Source organism: Elephas maximus, chromosome 1 (genome assembly GCF_024166365.1).
Source record: "Elephas maximus indicus isolate mEleMax1 chromosome 1, mEleMax1 primary haplotype, whole genome shotgun sequence".
In the NCBI taxonomy this organism is placed as follows: Eukaryota; Metazoa; Chordata; class Mammalia; order Proboscidea; family Elephantidae; genus Elephas; species Elephas maximus.
This window is the reverse complement of record NC_064819.1, coordinates 99105038-99132214: the sequence shown is the minus strand read 5'-3', so window position 1 is coordinate 99132214 and position 27177 is coordinate 99105038. Positions and strand designations below refer to the sequence as shown.

General features: G+C 40.3%; 1 protein-coding gene and 1 pseudogene across 2 annotated transcripts in view; both read left to right on the top strand.

Moving 5' to 3' along the window:
- The window catches only part of LOC126081159 (HLA class II histocompatibility antigen, DRB1 beta chain-like), a 288700-nt gene that overhangs the window by 87931 nt on the left and 173592 nt on the right, over positions 1-27177 (top strand). Inside the window, exon 6 of one of the 2 annotated variants that reach the window (XM_049892825.1) lies at positions 13811-13853. The exons of the other annotated variant lie outside the window; for it this stretch is intronic. Within the exon in view, the coding sequence (XP_049748782.1) occupies positions 13811-13824 (14 nt within the window). The 3' untranslated portion in view covers positions 13825-13853. The remainder of the gene's footprint in view (positions 1-13810; positions 13854-27177) is intronic. 2 annotated transcript variants of the gene reach the window in all.
- Positions 1661-27177, top strand: part of LOC126081386 (DLA class II histocompatibility antigen, DR-1 beta chain-like) — a 199109-nt pseudogene continuing 173592 nt past the window's right edge.

The window sequence follows — 27177 nt, the reverse complement described above, 5'->3', positions numbered from 1 at the left end:
TGAATTAAGGTGATAAAAATATTTTTAATATAAGGGACACTTTTGCCTTCAGACATTGAATGTAAGGTGGTATAATGACTGAGCTCGTGGAGTTTGGAATCACGTATAACTTGATTCAACCTGGAATGTACCATTCATTAGCCTTGTATCTTTACAAAACTTTTTTAATGTCCATCATTTTTTTCTTTTCATCTGCAGGGATAAAAAGGGTATCAACTCAAGTGAGAATTAAATAAAAATATGATGCCTAAAAAGCTCTCAGTACAACTCTTAATAGAAAGTAAAATGCTCAGAAATTGCTCAATAAAGTTTTACCAGCTTTTATTGTAGAATATTGAATATCTTGTCACTAGAATATTAATTAAGTCACACAAAGACTGCTTGTCAGAAGTGTGGTAGATGTGAATTACTGCAGAACTTTCGATGTAGTAGTTGTTATCTAAAGTTTATTCTGAGCCACAGTTGTTGCACTTATTTTGATGTCTTTAATAGTTACCTAAAAGTCGAATGACGTGTTTCAAATTATATGATGACATCAAAGGATGCAATTCCTAGTTTTTCCACTGTTTTCTATTTCCTGACTGTTCTATGAGGTATTAATTAGCAAAGTCTCCTTATCTCATTCCCTAGGATTAAGCAAGGGAAGAGGGTTAATTCGGAAAAATATCCCCAGGTAAAGGAGAAAATCATAATGGGAGCTGAGAGCAAGGGACTGAACGCTTCCCACACAAATATTAATTATTCTCAAGCAGGCTTCTTGTGCCAGAGGCTGACCCTGAGTCCTTTATTGATGTCTCAGCCCCTTGCAGCCTTTGATTTGAACCATTTACCTTATTACATTATTAGGTTCAGTGCTGTGCAAAGGTGCCTTCAAGACCCTCCATTGCACATAGATTGTCTCCCATGTATTCTGGAGGTGCCTCTAAACAGTGACAGTATCACGAGAAAAACATGAAAAATCTTTTCACCCAGGTTAGATTATGGAGAGACTTTCAATTTCCTTTTGTTTATCAGAGGCATCCCTACCTCTAAGGAGGTACAGACTATACTCTCCAATCAAAAACTATAATTGTGTCAGCTCCTCAGTTACCAGGGAATGCTGCTTCTTGAGGGGGCTCCCAAGGGCTCAAAGAACCACAGCATTTTCTAGTATTGAGATTCCTGAAGAAAAATCACCATGTCTTTATTTGTCCTGTGAAAAGTGAATTTTCCCAAATCTACAGCACAAAGTTATGTTGACCAAGATTAAAGGTCTCCTAACTTGCAGTCATCTTTCCTCCACCACCTCTCCTCCTAAACACACACACATATGCTTGTCCAAACAGTTCCTTCTCCAACCATAGGAGAGATGAAGGCTTCTAAAGGGCTTAAACTTGTGTGTACACATGGCTGACCAGCACAGGCTGCCTCACAACAGGGGCCAATTAAAAGGCTTTAGATGTAGTTGGATCAAATCTTTAAAGTACTAACTTGAAAAAACCCTCTGAATGAAGGAAAGTCCAAGCTTCAGAAGAGGACCTTCATACTAAGTAGCTGACCAGCAACTAATGATGCTTCTCTTCTCGAACGCTGATTGGTTGTCAATGCTGAGGCTACCCAATCCAAAGGGAATACAATGACTTCTTTGGGATGTGAGTGGAGGAGGGTCACAGGTCTCCTTGAGGGGACTTGCCTGTTCCTCTCTTATCCTGTGCTCTCCTGTTCTCGAGCATGGTGTGCTTGTGGTTCCCCACGGGCACCTGGATGGCAGCTCTGACTCTGATACTGATGATGCTGAGTCCTCCTCTGGCTTTGTCCAGGGACACCCCACGTAAGTGCTGACTTTGGCTGGTAGCTGTTATGGGGTGGGAGGAGTAGGGAAAGAGTTAACTTTGTCACTCTGTCCAGGCTATGTGAAGTCAAGTTCTTTAAAAAATATTGTGAGATTTTCTTTAGTGATTATCTATGTCTATTGTATGGATCCCAAAATCTTTCTACAATCAGTGAATAGGGAATTCTCCCCGAGAAAGTCACCTTAGGCTAAGATATGAATGCTGAGAAGAAGCCAGCCATGTGAAGATCTAAGGGACAAGTGCTCCAGGGAGAGGGGACTACAGGATAAAGATCTAAATGAGGTAGGATGTTTGCTGTGTTTAAAGGTCAGAAAGCAGTCTAAAGTGACTGGAGCATAATGAGCAAGGGGGAGTGTGGCATAAGATGAGGTTGGAGAAGAAGTCAGGAGCCAAATCATTTAAGGCCCTGACAGCCATGGTAAGAAATTTCATTTTTATTTATAAATAGATTGGTGAAGCCACTGGAGGGTTATATGAAGAGGTAATTTATATATATATATATATATATATATATATATATATATATACATATATATATATATATTCTATTTGTGGAATGGATTGTAGGGTACACAAATGGAGGCAAGTAAACAGTTAAGGAAGGTTGTAGAATTCTACAGGGAAGTCATGCTTGTGACTTCATTTAGTGCTCTAGTGATAAAGACAGAAAAGTGGACAATTTTAGGATATATTTGGGATGACTTAGTCTTGAATAACTAGGTGGATGTTGGTGCCCTTTACTGAGCCAGGGAACACTGAGGGAGGAAATGATTTGAAGTGGGAGGCTATAAATAAAAATTTTGTTTAAGTGAGGTTGGATATGTCATTTTGACATTCATGAGAAATTATCAAGAGGTCGGTTAAATATAAGAGACTTGAACTTAGGGAGAGTCGAGGGCTGGAGATACACAAGTTGGTGTCATCAATACACGGATTCTATTAAATGCAGGAAGGTGGAAGAGGTCACATAGGGAGAGACAATATAGATAGAAAATAAGAATAGGGCCAAAGGCCAAACACAGAGGCATCTTCGCATTAAACATTGACCTAAGAAGAATGAGTCAGCCAGGGACACTGAAAAGAAGTACCAGTGATGTTTGTTGGAGGAAAACTAAGAGAATGTGATGATGCACAGAAGCCAAGGAAAGGAAATTGGTTACAAGAAGGGGGGAGCGGCCAGCTCTGGTGGATACCACTAAGAAGTGAGTGAGGCGAGAACATGACAGAGAAGTGAGCACTGGGTTTGGTGGACTTGACATTGGCAGATTCAGTGGTATATTTAGGTTGGAGACTGAACTGTTTGAAGAGAGAGTGGGAGTTAAGAAGTGAACTCAGGATTAAAGATGAATCATTTCAGCAGGTGGCCTCAAGAAAGGACTATGTTCTGGGATCAGAGAGTCAGCTGGACTTAAAATATAAGAATAAAAGGAACTGAAGAAAAGCTGGGAGGAACTGAGATATTCGGACAATAGCAAGGAAGCACTAGAGTGTCTTATTATTCAGTGTTGACTAGTTAGGCACAAAATCAGTAATTCTCACAAGAAACGATTATTATTAGTGACCGAAAATACACAAATCATTGCCCCTAGGTGAAGAGGACAGGGTGATGAGCAAAACAAATCTGGTCTCTGTCAGCATAAAGCATAGTGACATTTTATAGTTACTGAGTACAAGATGTATAAATGGAAGGATTGAAAATTCACATATGGGTGTGTAGAGTGAAATTAGCAGAGTTCCTGTGTGACGCCTATGTACCGACTACATTATGGTTATGAGAACCTGGGATGAAAAAGGGGAAGTGAAAAAGTCTAAGTATTTGAACAGTTTGGTAAGTTTCGAAGATGTGGTGGCCAGTGTTGAAAGCTGCTGAGAAATTGAAATGATGACTGAGAACCATCTATTGAATTTGGAATAATGAGGTCACTGTCAATCTTTACGAAGAAGAACACTGGCACAGAAGCTGTGGCAGAAGGCACAGAACATGTAAATGATGACTTTCAGGGAGTTAGAATCTTGTCCTGGTGAAGTGCTAGGACGCAGGAGCCAGATTTCCGGAGTTCTAATCCTTGCTTCACCTGCCATGAAATACTTGGCTATGGGCAAGTCATTTAGCCCCTCAGGGGTTTTGTTGCTTCAATTGTAAAATGAGGAAAATACTACCTCCTTCAAGGAGTTGTTCTGAGGATTTATAGAGGCGGTGTATGTAAAGCATTGGAAATACTTCCTGATGCACTGTACTCTTAATTCAGCGCAGGCTATGATTTTTCTCTCCATCCACATATCCATGAATGTGACATCCAAAATAAGTCTCGAGTCTGCCCACCACCTCTAGGTCCCCGTCTATTGCCATTGTTCAGGCCGCTGTCATCTTGTGCCTGGATTATTCTAGAAGCCCCCAAACTCATCTCTTTTCTTCCACTCTTGCCTTTGTCCATATCTGCTTCACTTTTTACTGTGTTGTCAGTGATGTCTGAAAATATATACAGATCTAGAATTTCATTTCTGAAATTCTTAGAGCCAGATGTCCTGCGGAAATTAGAATTTTGGATTTTAAAAATTAACTTTCCCAATTAATTACAAACATCTTCACTGGAATAAAGAGGAGTGACCTATAACTAAACACATCAATATTTCTACACCCAAAGCTCTGAATACTCAGGTTTATGGAAGAATAGCACTATGTAGTATTGGAGATGATTTTCACAGTAAGAAAAAGCAAATGAAATAGGTAAATATAGAATATTCCAATATGTTTTTCTTAGAGAAAATATCTAGTAACGCTTCCAACTTACATATGACTTGCGTTAAGCTAAATATTAAGCTAATATTTATCCATATTTATTACATCCTGTTACTTGAGGATCTCAGAGAGGTAAGTAAATCAGGTCATTATTCTCTTTATCATCAAGTTGGGTTGGACAATTCATTTTTTCCAGGAAGGAAATTCACAAAGGATGAAGCAGCACTCACTAGATTGTCATTTTAAAGCTCCTTGCAGCACCATTGCAGCTCTGTGTCAGCAGCGTCTCCCTCACTGAGGAAGCTGCGACACTCAGGCTCTGTAGTTGTTCAAGGCTGTTAATTAACTGATCCCCTGTTCTCACCATATCACCTTTGGGGACCTTTCCACCTGAGCTCTCCATGTCACCACTGCCATGCTCCTGTCACCCCAGGGATGCCCAGCAGGGGCCACATTGTCAGTGCTCAGTAATTTTGATGGCAGCGTCCTCAGACTTATTGAAACTTTTCCCTGTTGAACTTCCATCATATATTGAAGTTTGATATCATTTTCTTCTCCTTAGTGACGTGACAGTTTTTCTAACCTTCATCTGCTAGCTCATTTGCAAAGTCAGGACAGCTCAAAGTCTGTGCCAAACATTTGTAAAGGTTGATTTCTTAATTTTAGCATCTTAACAAGCACCAGCAGTTGACTTTTTCCGGAAAGTTTTGGATCCCTTGACATCTGTCGACTGCAGCAATACAGAGTTTAAAAACTGTTTATAGCTCTGGGCTGCTAGCCTAAAGGTCGGCGGTCCAAACCCACCAACTGCCCTGCAGGAGATGGATGTGACAAACTACTTCCATAATTGTTGTTGTTGTGTGCCGCTGAGTCAATTCAGATTCATAGCGACCCTATATGACACTATAGAACTGCCCCAAAGGGTTTCCTAGGCTGAAATCTTTACGGGAAAAGATCACCAGGTATTTTCTCCCGTGGAGGCTAGAAGGTTTGAACTGCCAGACTTTCAATTAGCAGCTTATTGCTTAACCATTGTGCAACCAGGGCCCCTTGCATAAATATTACAGCCTTGGAAACCCTATGGGGCAGTTCTATAGAGTCGCTGTAAGTTGTAATTGACTCAAGGGCAGCAGCTTTCTTCGTGGGACAAAAGAGTCCTCGAACACAGGCTTCAATACAGATGTGTCAGTGGGAGAAATTAAAAGCCATAAAGTTTACTTTTTACACAAAGTTCAGGAAGGAGCGTGTGTGGAGCAGTTGTACACAGACAATAAAATTTTATACTTTTCTCCCATTTCAATCGACTCAAGGGCAGCGGGTTTGGTGTCTTTTTTTTTTTGGTATACTGAATTTAAGCCACCGCTAAAAAAAAAAAAAAAAGCCACTGCTAGAGAGCGGTTAATAAACGAGACAGAAATCAGGTCTCTGGTTCTCCATGTTTTTCTTTTTGAAAATTAAAGCACAAGTATAATACTTACTCCTTTCAGACATCCCAGATTTTTGCTTTTTCCATTGATTGCCCTCTTTTTGTTTTCATTGTGGTGAAAATATGCACCACAAACATGCACCCATCTCACAGTCTCCGCATGGACAATTCAGTGACACTGAGCCCTGCTCACTGTGTTTGGGGAGAACGTGAGCGTTAGCACACCTGCTGTGAGAATCCATAGGAGCTTTTTCTACTCTCTCCTTAGACATCAGGAATTTTCTGTTTCTTTAAGAATCCAGTCCCAGTAAAATAAATTTTTTTTTCCAGCAAAATAAATTTGTTCTCCACTAAGGTTTTCATCAGATGTAATTTGGCACAATTTTCCATGTAATTTTCATCTACTTCATAATGAACATGGACTTCTTCACCACAGACTTTTCAGATGGTTTTCACCAGTGATTCTCACCCAGGGACAATTTGTCCCTCAGGAGGCACTTGGCAATGTCTGGAGAGATTTTCTTTGTCACAACTGAAGATGCTATCGGTATCTAGTGGGTGAGACCAGGGATGCTGCTGAACATCCACAATGCGTAGGAGAGCCCTCCACAACGAGGAATTATTCAGTCCAAAATGTCAATAGAGTTACACACACTGGCTCACACTGTGCTGCTTCTGAAAGTCCTAGGCTCATAGGTTAGACAGACACACACCTCCCAACTCACTTTTTCATGGTTTATTTTAGCTTGTTTCCCTGCCGAAAGTTTAGAAAATTTACCACTTTGTAGTTGCATTTACTCAGTCAAAGCAAGTTCAAGGTTTTAACTTTTTTTTCTGCCTTATGCAATGGTTTTCAATATTTTATGAGTTCTTGGTCATCAGCATCTCTGCTAACTTTCAACAACTTGCCTTTATGTTGTCAAGTCATACATGGGGGTGACTGGCACAAGTATTTTTAACTCTAATGCCTCAAAGGCCTGCAGTGATTCTATATTCTATACTTTAACGTCTGATGTGTCCTTTTATTTTTATCATTTTAAGGTACGAGGTTATTCTTTAACTTTTTTTTTTTTTTCACAGTTTCACAGTTCATAGTCAATTAAACTTAAAAACAAAACCCAGAAGAATGTACAGAAGCATGTACGGTACATCAGAGCTCTGACACACATCTCACCCCTTATCTCATCAGGTCAGATTTGCCAAATGAGTTTTGGCACCAAAGTTAAAAAATGTTTTTTTCTTTTTGTTTTCAGAGATGTAGATAAGGGATAGGGTACCTGTATTAGATCATGGTATTAATCTGCTCAAAATGATAGTTTCTCAGTTCCTATTACATTTGATATAAATCCACAATCCTAACATCACCTACAAGGCTTTAAATACCTGGCTCCATGTGATTTCTCCAACCGGATCTTTTCTGTCCCTTTCCCTTCACTCTCTGTGTTCCAGTTAAGTCTTTTCTTCTGGTTTCTTGAAGAAGTTCATTGATTCTTTCGAGCTTTGGGGCATGGTATTACCTTTACCTGCAATGTGCCTCCCTTTTAGCCCAAACTCCACACGGGCCCCACTCTTCCCCTACCTCACATAGCTTAGTATTTCATGTCGTCTGTCTTGGTTATCTAGTGCTGGTATAACAGACATAGCACAAGTGGGTGGCTTTAACAAACAGAGATCTATTTTCTCACAGTTTAGGAAACTACCAAAAAACCAAACCTGTTGCTATCCAGTCGATTGTGACATAGTGACCCTGTAGGACAGAGTACAACTGCCCCATAGGGTTTCCGAGGAGCACCTGGTAGATTCAAGCTACCAACCTTTTGGTTGGCAGCCATAGTTCTTGACCACTGTGCCACTAGGGTTTCCATTTAGGGGACTAGACATCTGAAATCTGGGTGCTGACTCTTGGGGAAGGGTTTCTGTCTCTGTTGGCCCTGGAGGGAAGTTCTTGTGTCTTTGAATTTCTCTTTGGGGAGATATAAATGTGGCTTGGCATCTGTCTTCCCCCATGTCTGCTTGTTGTTCAATCCGCTCTTTTTATATCTCAAAAGGGATTGACTTAAGACACACCCTACAGTCATACTGAGTCATTAACATAACAAAGAAAACTCATTAGGATTTACAACACATATTTCGGGGGGGGGGGACACAATTGAATCCCTAACATCATCTTAAATGTCACTTTTCAGAGTGTCCTTCCTTCTCTGGCACCCTAAGACAATGTAGATCCCACCATTATCCTCTGTACAGAAGGCCACACTTTTCCTTTTTTGACAGTTCTCACTCCTGTATAATGTCTTGTGTGTTTGGGTTTTATGTGGCACTTTCACTACAATTTCAGCTCCCTGAGTGGAGGAGAGAAATCTGATTTTCCTTCCCTTGGATTTCCAGGGGGCAGCACAGGGGTCACAGGTCAGGACTACAGAAGTGTCTACAGAATGGAGGAGATGGGAAGTGTTCAGGGAAACAGGTGAAGAGCCGTGGGAAGTGTGAGGACGGGAGGCTTCAGGATTGGGTGGTGTAGACCTGAAACCAAAAATCAAACCCGTTGCCATCCAGTGGATGCGGACATATAGCGACCCTATTTTTTTTTTATCAGACATAGTAGAACTGCCCCATAGGGCTTCCAGGGAGCGCCTGGTGGATTTGAACTGCCGACCTTCTGGCTAGTAGCCTAGCTGTTAACCAGGGTTTCCGTAGACATCAGGGATGGGGGCAAATCCTCATCTGGCCCCGACCTGGAGGTCTCCCGCCCAGTGTCTAAGCAGGAGAGGATCACAGGACCTGGGACCAGGCGGGCGCCCTCCGCCCTGCTCGGCCTCAGTCAGGATCAGGCGGGTGAAAGATGAAGCCGCACAGGCCGGTGGCTTGGTGTTGCGGGTGGAGCCCCTCAGGGGTCGTTAGTGCCGCCACCTCGCACCGGGGGCCCCTGACTGGTGGCTTCGCCCTCAGTTTCTTCCCGAGAGGCTGCCGGTGACCGGATGTTTCCTGTCCGCACAGCACGTTTCCTGGAGCAGTTTAAGGGTGAGTGTCACTTCACCAACGGGACGGAGCGGGTGCGGTTTTTCCAGAGACTCATCTACAACCGGGAGGAGTATGCGCGCTACGACAGCGACGTGGGGGAGTACAGGGCGGTGACGGAGCTGGGGCGGCCGGACGCCGAGGCCTGGAACGGCCAGAAGGAGCTTCTGGATAAGAGGCGGGCTGAGGTGGACACTTACTGCAGACACAACTACAGGGTTGGTGAGAGCTTCACGGTGCAGCGGAGAGGTGAGCGCTGGGGGGGGGGGGGAGACTTTGTGTGTGTGGGTGTGTGTGTGTGAGTGTGTGGTGCAGGCTAGGGTGTGAGGGGCAGAGGGAGGTAGACTGTGGGTGTGTGTGTGTGAGTGTGTGCTGCAGGCTGGGGTGTGAGGGGCAGAGGGAGGCAGAGTGTGGGTGTGTGTGTGTCAGTGTGTGGTGCAGGCTGGGGTGTGAGGGGCAGAGTGTGTGTGTGTGTCAGTGTGTGGTGCAGGCTGGGGTGTGAGGGGCAGAGGGAGGCAGAGTGTGGGTGTGTGTGTGTGAGTTGTGGTGCAGGCTGGGGTGTGAGGGGCAGAGTGTGTGTGTGTGTGTGTGGTGCAGGCTGGGGTGTGAGGGGCAGAGGGAGGCAGAGTGTGGGTGTGTGTGTGTGAGTGTGTGGTGCAGGCTGGGGTGTGAGGGGCAGAGTGTGTGTGTGTGTGTGTGTGTGTGTGTGTGGTGCAGGCTGGGGTGTGAGGGGCAGAGGGAGGCAGAGTGTGGGTGTGTGTGAGTGGTGCAGGCTGGGGTGTGAGAGGCAGAGGGAGGCAGAGTGTCGGGTTGTGTGTGTGTGTGTGAGTGTGTGGTGCAGGCTGGGGTGTGAGGGGCAGAGGGAGCAGAGTGTGTGTGTGGGGTGTGGGTGCAGGAGGGAGACCCTCAGGTTGTCCTGGGTCCACTGGGGGCAGAGCTGAGGGGGACAGGAGATGGGAGAGTCAACATGTGGGATAATGTGGGGCTCCTCCCAGGCTGTCCTTAGCACAGGACCTTCTCAGCCAGGAATCCCTGAAATAAAAGGTGTGTGTTGTTTGTTTCCGTAAGTATTTCATTGAGGAAAAAGTGCCAGAGTACTTTATTCATTTATCTTTTGGGGGGTGGATGAGAAGGAAATTCTGAGGCACCTCTGACCTTTCTGAGGCTTCTTTTAGGCCTAAATTTCTTGCTATTTTTGCTGTTTCTTTAATGTATATATTTTTACATGGTCGAAATAACTCCAAAACTAGGTTTTTTGAACTATAATTTTTTGCTAACATACTGATGTTGCAATTTTTATAATACTATTATTGAACTAGCTTCATATTATTGTTTTGTATGGTTGTAACACAATTTACCCTGTAGTCTCCTTTGTTAGGTCTTTTTTTTTTTTTTTTTAATACTGCTGAATATTCAGTTGAATTTTCCTTTTTTTATTTTTAATTTCTGTTTCTTTATTTCTGAGGCTATTAAATGTTTTTTCATGTATTGTTTGGCCAATTTTAATTACTACTCTAAGAATTATTTATTGACTATTATCTCTAGGGCTCTAGCTTTTTTTCAGAGAAATGGGTTCTCTAGGAAGTAAGATTACTAACCTATTGCTGCTATTTGATTCCGCATTTTCTTCACTTTCTGGTTTATACTTTGACTCTCTTATTTTCAATGTTAAGAATTTAAACATTTGGATTAAATGAAATGCTTTGCAAAATTGTTGGTAATGATTTACTATCAATCTTAAATCTATTACTTTGTGATACTGTGAAAAAGTTGTCTCCCAAGTTTCTCCTTCTTTTTAAAAAATAGTTGTATTTACTGAGGATCTGCTAGTCTCCGAGATTGTCCAAAGCCTTAAGCACATATATTAATGAGCCCCAGACCCTGCCCTGACCCCAAATGTCAGTCTGGAAAGAGAGACAGTTGTAAAAGAGTAAAAATTCCAAAACTAGATATGTTTGCTTTGAAAAAGGAGAGACACTGAAGAGAGGACAGTACATATTAGAACTTCTTTGAATGAATGATTTCCCTTATGACTTTATCCCACAAGACCCCCTGCTTTCCTTGGGACTCAACTCACAGAGTTAGAGAATCACCTCTGTCTATTCCTGCCTCCCAGTAGTAGAACTAATTCTATGGCTGTAAAGGTGTGAGCGCATCAAGACAGCATTCCAGGACTTCATGCTCTTATCTCCCCACCTATCCCACTGCTGTTCCCCAATCTCTCCACACTACTTTGAATCACCTTTTCTCTCAGAGTAAACAAGGATAATAAGTAACAAACATATATAGAATACTAAGTCCAGTCACTGTTTTGCGTATTTTAATTGCATCAATTCTCACATAACACTAAGAGATAAGTTAATATTATTATTCCTCACTACAGGTGAGAAACTTGAGGCACCAAGGAATTAAAAAACCCTCCCAGGAACATCCAGTAAGAGGCAGAGCCTGGATTTGAGCCCAGCCACCTTGGCACTTAAAGCCACGCTTTTCATTAAACACTAAATGCTTTACGAAGATTATAACAGTGAATAACTGTTTCAATTATCTAAAAACGCACAATGTTACCAATGTCTCTCAAATCTAATGGTTTAAGTTCAGGGCCCACGACATACTGACTCATATGGCCACATGGCCAACATGAGGGAGACCTGAGCAAGACTTGGGAGCCTTGGTGGCGTAGTGGTTAAGAGCTCAGCTGCTAACCAAAAGATTGACAGTTCGAGTCCACCAGCTGCTCCTGGGAAACCATGTAGGGTTGCTATGAGTCAAAATCCACTAGATAGCAATTTTTTTAAAAAATATGTCAGACTAGGTTTGAAGAGAGACAAAAAGACAGACAAGAAGACTTACTATGATTTCCTTACTTATTCTCTCTGCCTTTTCTGTCCTAGTTGAGCCTGTGGTGACTGTGTATCTGGCAAAGACTCAGCCCCTGCAGCACCACAACCTCCTGGTCTGCTCTGTGAATGGTTTCTATCCAGGCCACATTGAAGTCAGATGATTCCGGAATGGCCAGGAAGAGGAGGCTGGAGTTGTCTCCACAGGCCTGATCCAGAATGGAGACTGGACCTTCCAGATCCTGGTGATGCTTGAAACCATTCCTCAGAGTGGAGAGGTTTACTCCTGCCAAGTGGAGCACCCAAGCCTGATGAGCCCTGTCACAGTGGAATGGAGTGAGAAGCTCTCTGACCCCATTCTCTCACCAAGAAGGGGGCTTTTCTTATCCTTGACTGTAGGTTTTCCCCTCTTCCCACACAGTGTTTTCATTTCTTCTATGTTCTCCTCTCCTTCAGCACAGGTCACTGAGGGTAGCAGCCCTGTGATCCTTTCCACAAATACCTATACCCCCTGGGGAGGTAATTATGCCTAGGAGGCAGTAATGAAATAGTCCCTGTTTGAATCTTCTCATGATATCACAGGACACAGTCACCCTCTTGGCTCTGGGTACCAGGTCCCTGCTTCCTCGGCTGGGCTTCTGCTTTCTGTGCTGTTGCTCTGAGTTGTATAGATGGTCATTGTGATCTGAGGAGAGGAGCGTCCTCTACAATGCAGGGCCCTTCCTGACCTGAGGGGAATGCCATCTCAGCTCTGCCCTTTATTAGCCCTGTCACTCTAGACAAGCTACTGAGCCTCACTGAGTCCCAGGCTCCTCACACATCAGCTGTGTGGTCAAACCTCATGTCAGGGATGTGATGTTTAATGAGTTCAGTGCCTGAACCTTGTACCTCCTCAGTGAGATTGTGAAAACTTTGTCGTCCTCAAGTGACCAGTTATTCTATTTTGCAGAACAGACTTCTTCCCCTATTCTCAAAGCTCTGAGTCTCAGAGTCTCAATTAGAGAAGTTGGATTTGGGGTAAAAACCACTAAAGCTGGCTTCTTCTCTTAGGGGCACAATCTGGATCTGCACAGAGCAAGATGCTGAGTGGAATCGGGGGCTTGGTTCTGGGTCTGCTGTTCCTTGGGGCGGGGCTGTTCATCCACTTCAGGAACCAGAAGGGTAAGGAAGCTGGTGGGAGCTGGGACTCCCCATGGACTCTGCTGCGGAGAAAATAGGGCTTTGTTTAACTTATTTTTCTATATACCAATGGTCTTGTATAATGCTTTTGTTTTCTGTCAATCCCAAATTTGGGGGCATTCAGAAATAAAGAGCCCATTGCTCTTTTGTCAAAGCACAGAGGTCATGACCTGTGGCAGATAAAAGAAAGGCTACTGTGCATGGAGATCTTGGGTCAGGATCCTGGGGTAGATGAAAGAGGAACTACTGAAGCTAAATAAAATGATACTGGATTTGTGTGGCAGAAGCTTCACAGATTGCAGGCTCTCAGGCTCTGCCCACTTTTCTGCCGTTATGTAATATGGGTTGTCGTGTTAGAGAAATCTCAGGTGGGAGATCTAGAACTGAGGACATGGTGTGTGGGGACAGATGTGCCTCTATATCTTATAAACATACATCTTCTTCTCTCTTCCCCAGCACGCTCTGGACTTCAACCAACAGGTAATACACTTTCATTACCTTTTACAATGAGATTTGGTCCTCCTAGAATTATAGTAGAGGAGATAAGACAGAGACAGAAATATCAGGAAAGACTGAATTCAGACTTCTGATCAGGCAGTTTGTACTGAGATTCTTCTTTCTGCTTAAAAGCCCTGCTCTAGAATAGCACTGGGTCAGGGAGACTTAAGGCATTTGTTTCTTTCTTCTGGCTGCATTCTGAGGGTCTGAGAGAGGGGAAACAGCATTTGTTTATAGAGTTAGTTTCAGAAACCACACTGTTTTCTGTCTTCTTCAGGATTCCTGAGCTGAAGTGAAGATGGTGACACTCAAGGAAGAACCTTCTCTCCCAGCTTCGTCACAGCAAGAAAAGATTTGTGTTTCACTCTTATTCTTCCGTGAAGAGAATGCTTCTTCAGGATCTGGCTCACTCCTGGTTCACTGACCCTATAGAAAATGTTGTCATTGATGAGTTTCCTCAGCCCCTGGCCTTGGCCTGTAGGTCCCCGATGTTGCTTAGAGCACCTTGTGTTCCTTTTTCCCCAGTTTCCTTTTTATTCATCCTTACTCCTTCCCATATATCTGAATTCATTGCTCACACTGCTTCATAAAAGTTTTCTCAAATAAACGTGGAGTGAAAATCATCTTTTTCCTATAGCTTTAAGAAAAAGTAGTAGAAATAAGAGAGAAAATGAGGATTGCATTGAAGTACAGTAATTGCTTTCACTTGTATTCCTGAATTTTGGACATATGTAGATCCAGAAGATTTCCTTGCCTGCTATTTCTTGGGTTTTCTGTGTCCTGTAAGGAACATTTCACTGGGCTAGGAGAAGGCCCTTTAATGCACCCGGATCATGGTGGTCTCCTTCACCTTTGCATCATCATAGATAAATACACAGGTCCCTTTCTACCATGGGCTACACACGGGAGAGAACAAACATAAGAAACTGTGGTGTCTGAAACTATTAGGTTGCCAGTATTTTTAATTCATTTCTGCAAGAAGGCGTATATATTCTTGCCAGGTGGCAACAATTCATGTTTTGAATCTTTTTTTTTTTGGTGAACATATCGAGTATGGAATGCCAGCCATAAACCCAATTACAATTTTAAAATGAGCAAACAAGAGTATGGCTTCTTTGTTTTATTTTTAGAACTGAAAGTGCTGATACGTAATTTTATGAGAATAACTATATTTTCCAAGGGAATTTTATTAAAAAGAAGCACAATGAGGAGTGACCAACTCTATGTTAAAACATTTTATACATCGGTTTTAGTAAACATGCTTTTGGTATTGATTCATTGTTGGGTAAATGCACCAGTGACATAGAGATGAACAGAAATTAGATGCCAAAACATTTGAGGTTTACTTTAAGATAAGTAGAGAGTTTTAGAAAAGCCCATGCTAAACTCATTCCTTTCAACAAAATTAAAGAAAGTATAAAATTAATAAGCAGAAATATTATTTTTATTACTATTATCATCATTTGTATATCTAAACCTTTCTAAACTCTGATGCATCGCTGGTCGAAATGTATGATGTTACAACCCCTTAAGGAAACAGTTTGTCAAATTCTTGAAAACATACATCTGTCATGTTGTTTTGTTAGGCGACATGGAGTTACTTCTGACTCATAGTGACCTTGTGTGTAACAGATCAAAACGTTGTCTGGTCCTGTACCATCCTCACTATTGGTGCTATTTCGGAGCCCATTGCTGCAGACACTAGGCCACTGTCGATCTGTCTTGTTGAGGGTCTTCTTTTTATTGACCCTCTACTCTACCAAGTACGATGCCCTTTTGCAGGGATTGGCCCCTCCTGATAACATGTCCAATTAAGTGAGATGAAGTCTTACCTCCTCGCTTCTATTGAGCATTCTGTCTGTACTTTTTCTAAGACAGCTTTGTTGGTTCTTCTGGTAGTCCATGGCATATTCAATATTCTTTGCCAATGCCATAATTCAAAAGCGTCAATTCTTCTTCTGTATTCCCTATTCATTGTTCAGCTTTCACATAAACATGAGGTAATTGAAAATACCTTGGCTTGGTCAGGCACACCTTAATATTCAAAGTGATATCTTTGCATTTTAACACTTCAAAAAGAGCTTCTGCAATAGATTTTCCAAATGGAATACTTTATTTGTTTTCTAGACTGCTGCTTCCATTGGTGTTGATTGTGGATCCAAACAAAGGAAATCCTTGACAACTTGCATATTTTCTCAGTTTATCATGATGTTCTCCCATGACCCAGCAATGTCACTCCTTGACTTATATGTTGACTACAGCCGATAGCTACAGAATATATTTATAACTGCTAATTGCACAATGAATATTCATGAAATAAACCCTATGTTAGGCCATAAAACAAGTGTCAATAACTTTCACAGGATTGAATTCCTACAGAATACATTTTCTGGCCACAAACTTATTCAATTACAAATCAGTGAGACTAAGAATATACTTAAAATTTTAGAGGTGAAACAACACACTTGCAAATACCCCATAGTGTGTGGAAGAAGAAATCAAAAGGGAAATTAGAAAATATTTTAAAATAAAGGAATATTCAGTTTTTTCACCAAAGTTTGTGGGGAATAAGTAAAGCAGTTCTTCCAGGGAAATTTATGGCTTAAATGCTTATATTATAAAAGAAGAAATCTATAAAAATCAGAAAGCTAACCTTAACCTAGGAAAAGAGTAGATTTAACTACAAACAAGTAGAAGAAAGGAAGTAGTAGAAGTAAGGAAACTAATAAAATTGAAAAGAGAGGTATAATAAAGAAAATCAGCAGAACCAGAAGTTTTCTTTTAGTTTGTTTATTTGATAAACCACTTGCAAGACTTAAAAGGAAAAAGAAAAAAAAAATCCAAATTACGAATTTATCAACATCTGGAATGGAAAAAAAAAAAAGGCATTCCTGCAGATCCTACAGACATTATAAAGATACTAAGATGATACTATATTTTTGCGTGAGTAGATTTCTCATCTTAGATGAAATTCCTTGAATAATACAATGTTTCAAATGTTTCATTTTGTATTTCTTTGTAACAAATAACCCGAAAGCTTAGTGGTTTAAAACTACAGCCATTGCATGATTTCTCACAGCTCTGGGAGTTGATTAAGCTCAGCTGGGTGGTTCTCACTGTGTCTCACGTGGTTGCAGAAAGGTAGCAGGTGGGGCTGGGATCCTTGGAGGCTGAACTGGGACACTGACACACTCTCCATGTGCATTGCAGTTCCAGGCCTCTAACGTGGCCTCTGTGGTCTCATCAGCAGGGAAGACAGGCTTCTTAGCTGATGACTCAGGACTTAGAAGAGCATGTTTTCCAGGAGGAAAGTAAAAGCTGCAAAGACCTAGCTCAGAAATTTTGTGGCATAATTTCCACAACATTTCATAGGAGCTCTGGTGGCACAATGGTCAAGTGCACAGCTGCTGACTGAAAGATTGGCATTTGATCCCAACCAGCCAATCTGCTTCCTCAAGATGACAGCAAAGAAAACCAACCCTGTGGGGCAATGCTGTTCTGCAATGCATGGGGTCAGTGAGGGTTTTTTGGACTCCAAGAGATGAATGGCAAATATTTTGCACCCTTTTTGAATCTCCCTCACATAATTTCTCAAAACTGAAAGAGACACAAAAGATAGACAATCTGTATAGCCCCTACATCTGATAAAGCAATTATAACTATTAATAAAATCATCTCTCAAAAGGAAATTCAAGCTGTAATTTGCTTCAGTGTTAAATAATAATACCAATTTTCAATTCATGTGGAATTGATTCTTATTGTTGGTTTGAATAGGTGTCACAGTAAATTTTCTCAAATGGATATCCAAGTGACCTAGCAACATTTATTGAAAAGATCATCTCTTCCCACAATGCTCTGCAGCACCACCACAGACCAGGGCACTGTATTTGAGAAGGGATCTGTTTCTAGGATTTCTATTCTGTTCCCTTGTCTTGTTTGCTACACTTGAGCTAATATCATGCCATATTAAGTAGTATAGCTTTATAGTAGGTGTTTTTTTCTTGGACTGAATTTCCTTATTTTTCAAAATTTCCTTAACTAATCTAAGACCTTGCCATTTACATCTGAATTTGAAACTTACCTTGTCAATTTCCTCTGCCACGCAATGTAAGAAAAGAGAAGAAATATAATGAATCAAAACAAAACCAGCATGCAAGAAAGCAAACAAAACGCCTTGCTATGATTGTCAGCAGAGTTTTCCAAAATATAGATTTGAAGAGAAAGAATATGTTTTAAAATATTTAGTCATGAAATTCTCATATTGGGTATTCTCTCCATTTATTCAGTTATGTTAATGTATCCCAATGATATTTTATAGTTTTCAATACAGAACTCTTGGTCATTTTGGTAGATTTATTCCTAGATGTTTGATATAATTGGATGTCATTGCGAATGGTTATCATTATCTTGACTTTGTTTTCTATTCATTTCTGGTAGAGCAGAATATCATTACTTCATGTATATTAGCTTGTATCCAGCAACATTGGTAAATTTACTTATTAAATCTATTTGTTTGTCTATAACTTTTATATTCTAAGGACATGATCATTTAAACTTTTATATTCTAAGGACATGATCATTTACAAGACATTTTAAAGAGTAAGTGATTGCAAATTCCCCCTCCTTTGTAGGGTCGATATCAGTCAGAATCGACTCGACGGCAGTGGGTTTGGTTTGGTTTGGTTGCAACCCATATAATATTTATTTATTTTTCTCAACATTTTTCATTGCCTACAACTTCCACTACTCCAGATATCAAGGAAAAGTTTTAAACATTTAACCATTGAGTCTGATGCATACAGTAGAGTAGATATCTTTTCCCAGACTGAGAAAATTCCTTTATAATACCAGTTTGCAAATATACATATTTTTAAAAATCAAGAACATGTGCTGACTTCTATCAAGATGGTCTTATGGCTTTTCTCCTTCCTTTAGTTAATGTGGTGAATTGCATTGATTCTCAAATGTTTAAACAACCTTGAATTTCTGGAATAAAACCAACTTGGTCATGATGTATTATCCTTTTTATATATGGTTGGCGGTGTCCCCCTCACCTGGGCTTTGAGTATATGTGACTAATAAACTCTCAATCTCGTGTGTCAATACCAGGTGTTGTGTGTTGGGCCATCTTCTACAACTGAAAAAAAATTACAATGGGGTTATTCACCAATGGGGTGAATAGTAGGTGGTCTGAAAATATGCAGACCCAGAAAGAAAGAAAGAGTACTATGCCATTGTCAGCTGACATGAAGATCTACATAAAAATTCCCACAGAATCCATGAAAAATAAATTTCCTAGAATAAGGGAGTTCAGACACTTGCAGGATTCAAGATTAACAAAAAATCTATTGCATTCTATACACAACAATGAAGACATAAAAATTTTAAAATATAATACCATTTGTAATCAAGCCAAAGCAAAAAGAAACTTAAGTATAACTCTAACAAAACATGTACGGGACTTGTATGCTGAAGTGCTGATGAAAGAAATCAAACAAGATATAAATAAGTAGAAAGACATGTTGTGTTCATCATCTACAAAACAGAACACAGTAAAGATACCAATTCTCCCCCAATTGCCCAAACTTGTACCCAGGTTTAATGCAATTTCTATCTAAATCCCAGCAAAAATTTTAGTAGAGGTAGACAAAGTTATTCTAATATATATATATACACATATATATATGGAAAACAAAGGAACTAGAATATCTAAAACAAATTTGATAATATAAAATAAAGTTGGAAGAATCACTCTAACCATACTTATATAGGTATAGCAATCAAGGCTGACTGGTACTTGCAGAGGAATAGACATTCAGATCCATGGAACAGTATAGAGAACCCAGAAGAAGACCCGCACCAGTATGCCTATTTGTGACAAAAGTGCAACACAATTCAATGGAGGACAGATAGTCTTTTCAAACGAAGGTGCTGGAGCGAATGAATATCTGTAGGCAAAAAAAAGAGAAAGAAAAAAAAACTAACTCAACCTAATTTTCACAGCTTATACAAATTTCACTTAAAATAGATTATAAATTTAAATGCAAAACTTTCAGAAAAAAAAAAAAAACAGGAGAAAATCTTCAGAAGCTAGGGTTTGGTGAAGAGTTTTTAGATATGTCACCAAAAGCACAATCCATAAAAGTAAAACATCAATAAATTGGGCTTTATCAAAATTGAAAACTTTTGTTCTGCAAGATAGCCTATTGAGAGGATGAAAAAAGTAGCTACGGACACGGAGAAAATATTTGCAACCCACATAACTCACCAAGGACACATATCTAGAAAACATATAAAACTCTCAAAACTGTACATGTGGAGATTGTAGAAATGACAAATTTTCCCCCATTAGTTTATCACAATAAGAATAAAAACTATAAGAAGGTGATCCTATAATAGCGGTATATACTAGTAATATTATTAGTTAAAAGATATGACACTTAGTACAGATTGCATTCATATGTACTTTTTCATATCTATCACACAAAGTTATGAAAATCTGATTTTTAATATAAATTTGTTCCCAAAAAATTTCAATAGAAAAAGAATCCAATTTAACCATGGGCAAAAGTCATAAAGAGGCATTTTATCAAAGAGAATGAAAAGTCAATGCCATCAATGATTAGAGAAATGCAGATTGAAAACATGGTATCACTAAACAGCTAAAAAAAAAAAAAAAAAGCCCTGATAATGACAAATGGTGACGAGAGTGTGGAGAGACTGGATCACCCTCACACTGATGGTTGGAATATAACCTGTAAAGACACTCTGGAAAACAGTTTCTTAAAAAATAAAATACACTTACCATACAACCCAGCAATCACAATCCTGACATTTGTTCTTGAGAAATGAAAACTTCTATTCACACAAAAACCTCACATGAATGTTCAGAGCAGTTTTATTTCTTGTTGTTTTTGTTAGATGCTGCTGAACAGGTCTGACTCATAGCGACCCTATGCACAACAGAACGAAACCCTGCCCTGCCCTGCACCGTCCTCACAAACACTGTTATGCTTGAGCCTATTGTTGCACCACTGTGTCAATACGTCTCATTGAGGGTCTTCTTTTTCGCTGATCCTCTACTTTACCAAGCAGGATGTCCTTTTCCTGAGACTGAGCCCTCCTGTTACATGTCCAAAGACTGTGACACGAAGTCTCGCCATCCTTAAGGGAATTCTGGTTGTACTTCTTCCAAGACTCATTTGTTTGTTCTTTTGGCAGTCCGTGGTACTTTCAATATTCTTCCCCAGAACCACAATTCAAAGGCATCAATTCTTCTTTGGATTTCCTTGTTCATAATCCAGCTGTTGCATGCATATGAGGCTATTTTACTTGTAATAGCCCCTAAATAGAAATAACTAAAATGCCCTTCAGTAGGTGAATAGGCATACGAACCGTTGTACACCCATACCACGGGATACTACTCTGCAATCAAAAAGAACAAACTATTGATGCACGCAGAAACTTAGATAGATTCAAGGGAGTTTTACGGAGGGAAAAAGGCCAATCACAACACATCACATATAGTAGGATTCCATTTATATAACACCCTCAGAATGACAAAATTATACACGGAGAGCAGGTTAGTGGGAGTCAGGTGTTAGGTGGGAGTGTGAGGAGGGCGATGCTGTGACTACACAGGGGGAGCATGAGGGACCTGTGTGGGGAGGGGATAGCTCTGTGCTTGATTGTGATGGTGGTTACACAAACTGCACGTGGAATAAAATGACATAGAACTACATACACACATTGTACCAACGTCAGTCTTCTAATTCTGATAAAGATTACAACCTTGGAAACCCTATGGGGCAGTTCTACTCTGTCCTGTAGGGTTCCTATGAGTCAGCATCGACTTGATGGCAGAGGGTATAACAGTTTGGAAAAACTGGGGAAGAGTTCACAGGATCTCTCTGTACCATCTTTGTAACTTCCCCTGAATCTCTAATTACTTCAAAATACAAGGTTTTAGTGAAGTGGCTTTCTGGCTAAAATTCGAAGCACGGACAGCACCAAATGCTGGAAAGGCTGTGAAATAAAAGAACTGTCCTTCAGTGCTAGTGGAAATGCAAATTAATCAGCTAGTTTAGAAGAGAGTCTAACGATTTTTTACAAAGCTAAGCAAAGGCTTACCATATAATCCAGGAAATACCATACTCCTAGGTATTCACCCAAATGAGCTGAAAACTTAAGTCCACACAAAAACCTGCCCACAAATGTTTATAGAAGTTTTATTCATAATTACCAAAACTTGGGAACAACCAAGATGTTCTTCAGTGAGTGAATGGATACAAAATTTCATACAATGGAGTATTACCTAATGATGAAATGAGCTATCAAGGTATGAAAGACATGGAAGAACCTTAAATGCAAATTATGAAGCAAAAGAAGCCAGTCTGAAAAGCTACATACTCTGTGATTCCAACTATAGGACATTGTGGTAAAGGCAAGGTTATAGAGATAGCAAAAAGATCAACAGTGGCTAGGATCCAGGGGGTGAAGGGGGGATTAATAGGTGGGGCACAGGGCATTTTTAGGGCAGTGAAACTACTCTCTACAGGATACTGCCATGGTGAATACAGGACATGATGTATTTGTCAAAACCCATAGGATTATACAACACGAAGAGGAAACCCAAATGGGAATTGTGGACTTCAGTAAGCAATAATGTATCAATATTGTTTCATCAGTTGTAACAAACAGGTCACACTAATGTGAGATGCTAATAACAGGAGAAACTGTGTGCTGTGTGTTGGGGGAGGGTTTGTATCTCTGTATTGTCTGCAGAGGTCCTTGGGTGGTGTGAACGATTTGTGCTTGGCTACTCACCAAAGGGTTGGCAGTTCAAATCAACTCAGCAGCACCACAGGAGAAAGGCATGGCAATCTACTTCCAAAAGGTCACAGGCATTGAAGATCCTATGGAATGTGGTTCTATTCATGGGGTGTCCAAGGGACGAATCAACCTGATAATAATGGTTTTGCTTTTTTGGTTTGTATATTCTGCAGCATTTTTCTGTGAATCTAAAAGAGTTCTGAAAAATAAAGTTTATTAAAAAAAAAAAAAGGACTTTCCTACATGGGAGGATCTGGTTTAGTTTTTGCTTTTTTTTTTTAATTCCATACTTGTCTGAGTTTTAGTGTATTCTCTATTGTACAACTATTTATTTTACAATCAGAAAAAACATAGCTACATAAATGAAACACCAGTGCATGATGTGTCTACATTTTTCTCAAGGTTTTACTCTCAATCTCTAAACCAGAGGTACAGAAACTTGCTATTTACTGGCAAGGTCATGCTGTCTGGAGTTGTGTTTGTTTTGTTTTGCTTCATTCTGTTTTACAGGGCGGCTATAAGTCAGAATCAACTAGATGGCAACAGTTTTTTCTTTTTTTAAATTTTAACCCAAAGATGCAGAAATTTTGAAGAACAGCAAAATTAATAATTTTTGCAACATCATTACTGCTAAGCATGGTATCTAACAGCTCTGTTTGCATGTTTTTTTTTAATTCTCACAATAGCTAAATGTAGTAAATATTAACATCAGTATTTTCATAAGAGGAATCAGACGCCAAGTTGCGAGAAGTAAAGTACCAGTGAATACATAGCCAGTAAGTGAGTGATGGAGCCAAGCTGAAGTCCAAGTCTAACTCATTTCAGCAGCACACAGTTGTCAGTCTACCACATTGTCATCGATAATTTACCTTTGTGGTTTGGGGTAGGTCCTGCTAACCATTTTAGACATCGGTATTAAGCTATTGTTTCATATTGAAATGAGCAACAGCTCACTGTGTCTCAAATATTCTTTCCTCTCTTTTTTATGCAACAGCCTCCTCTTTTCACAGTTTCTCCACTCAGGGGAACATCTTCAAATATAAGATGATTCCAGGAAATAAATTGGAATATTCTTGTGATGACACAGGCATCAGGGACTATGTCTAATGAAATGGATAATTCCAATTTTAGTGTCCAATTCTTAAGTCTGAAATGGGTGATGTTGATATATGTAAATCCTGGAATATATGTGGATCCTTCTCTCATTTCTCTCCCCACCTGACCTCTATCTTATCCTCATCACCTGTCTCACCCATTATCGGAGGCCAAAACATGGAGCCTGAGATTCGATCTACTGAAGATCAGGATACCTCATGGAATTGGAGGATCAAGAGCCAAAAACCAATTCTGAACCCATTGCTCAACAGAGATCCCCAAACAAAACAAACCATACTCTAGGGTTTTCCAGAAGACTGGACCACAGCAACTGGTTTGCCTATAAATACTCAGAATTATACCAAGTCCTAATGAAAAGGGATATATATGACTAATTCTAAAACTTATAATATACATTGAATATTAGGACATTTCGGGATGGAGGAATAACATGTATTCCCAGCCTCTGTGAAGACATGGATCAGACACTGAAAACTCCACTGAAGATCTATCCAATAGTTTATAATATTCAGAAAAAAATTGGTTTGGAGAAACCTCAAGCAGTAAGTATACTAGAGGTGACCTTGTGAAACATTCAGAAGATTCCATGGCAGAGAAAGGATCCTATGGGGTCTATTCCAGATGCATTGCATGGTGGTAAAATGATGGTAGGAAATGGAAGGACAAAGATACAGGAAGGGGTAATAGGCAGAAGTCCAATAGATGTTAGAGCATGGAGATGTCAGGGGAAGGCATCATCGCTCATGGGGTGGATGTTAGAGCTGGAAAGTGCTGAAGAATGACTTTCTTCACTGAGGTGAACAATTGGAGTCCTACTGACATCGTAAAGCTATTAAAGCAGAAATTTTGCCAAATCATTAGGCAGAGCCAAGATGGTGGACTAGACACACACTTCCAGGGAGCCCTTTTTACAACAAAGACCTGAGAAAACTAGTGAAACGAGTATGTTTATGACAAGCTAGGAGCCCTGAGTATCAAAGGCAAGCTTAGAAAATGAACTGAGGGGTGGGGGAGGAAGAGACCATTCAGAAGCAGAGAGGAGTTACTGGACCTGAATTGCGGGGAGCCCTTAGTCACCATTCCCAGAGCGGCAGCAGTGGGCTGGTACTAGTGTTAGGCTGCAGTTTACTCAGGGAGAAGTAGCTAGCCACACAGCCTGAACCTCCAGAACCACAGAAGAACGGCCATCTCCGAAAAACCTAAGTACCTTGTATATTTTACCATGCCCCCCATCCCCAAGCCGGCTTCACCAACTTAATTCCCTGATCCTGAGATCGGCACTGTTGAGGGCCTAGAGCCATCCTCGCAGCCTTGGAGAATGAATACATTTGCAATTTGGGGAAAAGATAATTTGCCACCTCCGGGGAGCTCAGGACAGAAGTGGCTCCTGTCCAGGCACGAATGGCCTTTGGAATCTGAGTACCTTTCCCCTCTTCATTGACCTGTGTGGGCCTATTTCAGAAAAATAGGCACCTCTTCACAAACTCCAACCATTTCAGCTGTGTGGCAGAGAGATGGGTGTTTTTTGTTTGTCTTTGCTTTGCCTATTAAACACAGTCCTTAACTACCCACATCAGGGGCCTAAGGACCGGTAGCTCCACTCAGGTCACTCAGCCACCTGTGACAGGGGTACAAGGATAACTGGTACCTCCCAGTCCTTACAACCCAAAACATTGGGTGTTCATGGTCCGTCTACAGAACTCACCTACGTCTACACTCTAGGGAACAGGGTCACACTTTCCTCAGAGACACTTGGCAGATAATTCACAGCCCTCTGCCTTGTTCAGAGAGTGACTCCTGGCTGCAACCAGATACTGGTACCTACACCAATCACCCCTGCCCCTCTAAGACTGTAGGACAGAGCCTGTACCACACACTTGATGATGAGCTACCTGTGCACCTGAGCTGAATTCATACAAGAAAAGTGAATGGTCTCCCAGACTGATAGACCTGGTAACAGCTCCAGTCATCTGGGGACAGGATGTCAGAGCTCCAAAGGTGAAAATAATCAAGCTAGCTCATTCAAGCAACCCATTTAGGCATATCAAAACAAAACAAAGCAAGAAGCTAGGACATAGTAAGCAAACATAAAATAAACTAATAAAATAACTTATAGATGGCTCAGAGATGACAGTCAATATCAAGTCACATAGAGAAACAGAATATGATTGCCTCAACAAGCTCTCCAAACAAAGAATCCAGGGATCTTCTAGATGAAAGCGCCTTCCTGGAATTACCAGAGGCAGAATACAAAAGATTGATATATAGAACCCTTCAAGACATCAGGAGGGAAATGAGGCAATAAGCAGAAAAAGCCAAGGCACACAGAGATAAAGCAATTGAGGAAATTGAAAAGCTTATTCAGGAATGTAATGAAAAAATTAATAAGCTGGGAAAATCCATAGACAGACAGCAATCCAAAATTCAGAAGATTAACAATAAAATTACAGAAGTGGAAAACTCAATAAAAGTCAGAGAAGCACATTTGAGAAAGTGGAAAGCAGAATTGGTGAAATAGAAGATAAAGCACTTGGCACTAATATATTTGAAGAAAAATCAGAAAAAAATTAAAAAAAAAAAAACAAAGAAACCTTAAGAATCATATGGGACTCTATCAAGAGAAATAACCTACCAGTGATTGGAGTACCAGAAGAAGGAGGGATAACAGAAAATACAGAGAGAATTGTTGAAGATTTGTTGGCAGAAAACTTCCCTGATATTGTGAAAGATGAGAAGATATCTATCCAACATGCACATTGAACTCCACATAAGGTAGATGTTAAGGAAAGTCACCAAGACATATTATCATCAAGCTTGCCAAAACCAAAGATAAAGAGAGAATTTTAAGAGCTGCTAGGGATAAATGAAAAGACGCCTACAAAGGAGAGGCAATAAGAATAAGCTCGGACTACTCGGCAGAAACCATGCAGGGAAGAAGGCAATGGGATGACTTATATAAAAAATTGAAGGAAAAAAATTGCCAACCAAGAATCATATATCCAGCAAAACTGCCTCTCATATATGAAGGTGAAATTAGGACATTTCCAGATAAACAGAAGTTTAGGGAATTTGTAAAAACCAAACCAAAACTACAAGAAATACCAAAGGGAGTTCTTTGCTTAGAAAATTAATAGTATCAGGTATCAATCCAAGACTAGAACACTGTGCAGAGCAATCAGAAGTTAACCCCGACAGGGAAATAAAAAAAAGAAATCAAGGCAAAAAAAAAAACCTCAAAACAAGGAAAAAAAGATGTTATGATATAAAAGAAGACAACACTAAAACAATGAAGAGGGACAAAGAAATGTAGTCATAGATCTTCCATATGGAGAGGAAGATAAGGCGATATGAACAAATAAGTTAGGTCTAAATTTTAAAAAATAGGGGTAAATAATAAGGTAACCACAAAGTAGACAAACTATCCTACACATCCAGTTAAAATACAAGAAAAAAATCGAGACTCAGCAGAAATAAAATCAATAAAAACGAATATGAGGAAAGGACAATATATAAAGGTAATTTACTCAGCACATAAAATTAAGTAGGAAAACGAAACTGTCAACAACACAGAAAAAAAGACATCAAAACAATAGCACTAAATTCATACCTATGCATAATTACACTGAATGTAAATGGACTAAATGCACCAATAAGGAGACAGAGAGTGGCAAAATGGAATAAAAAAAAACATGATCC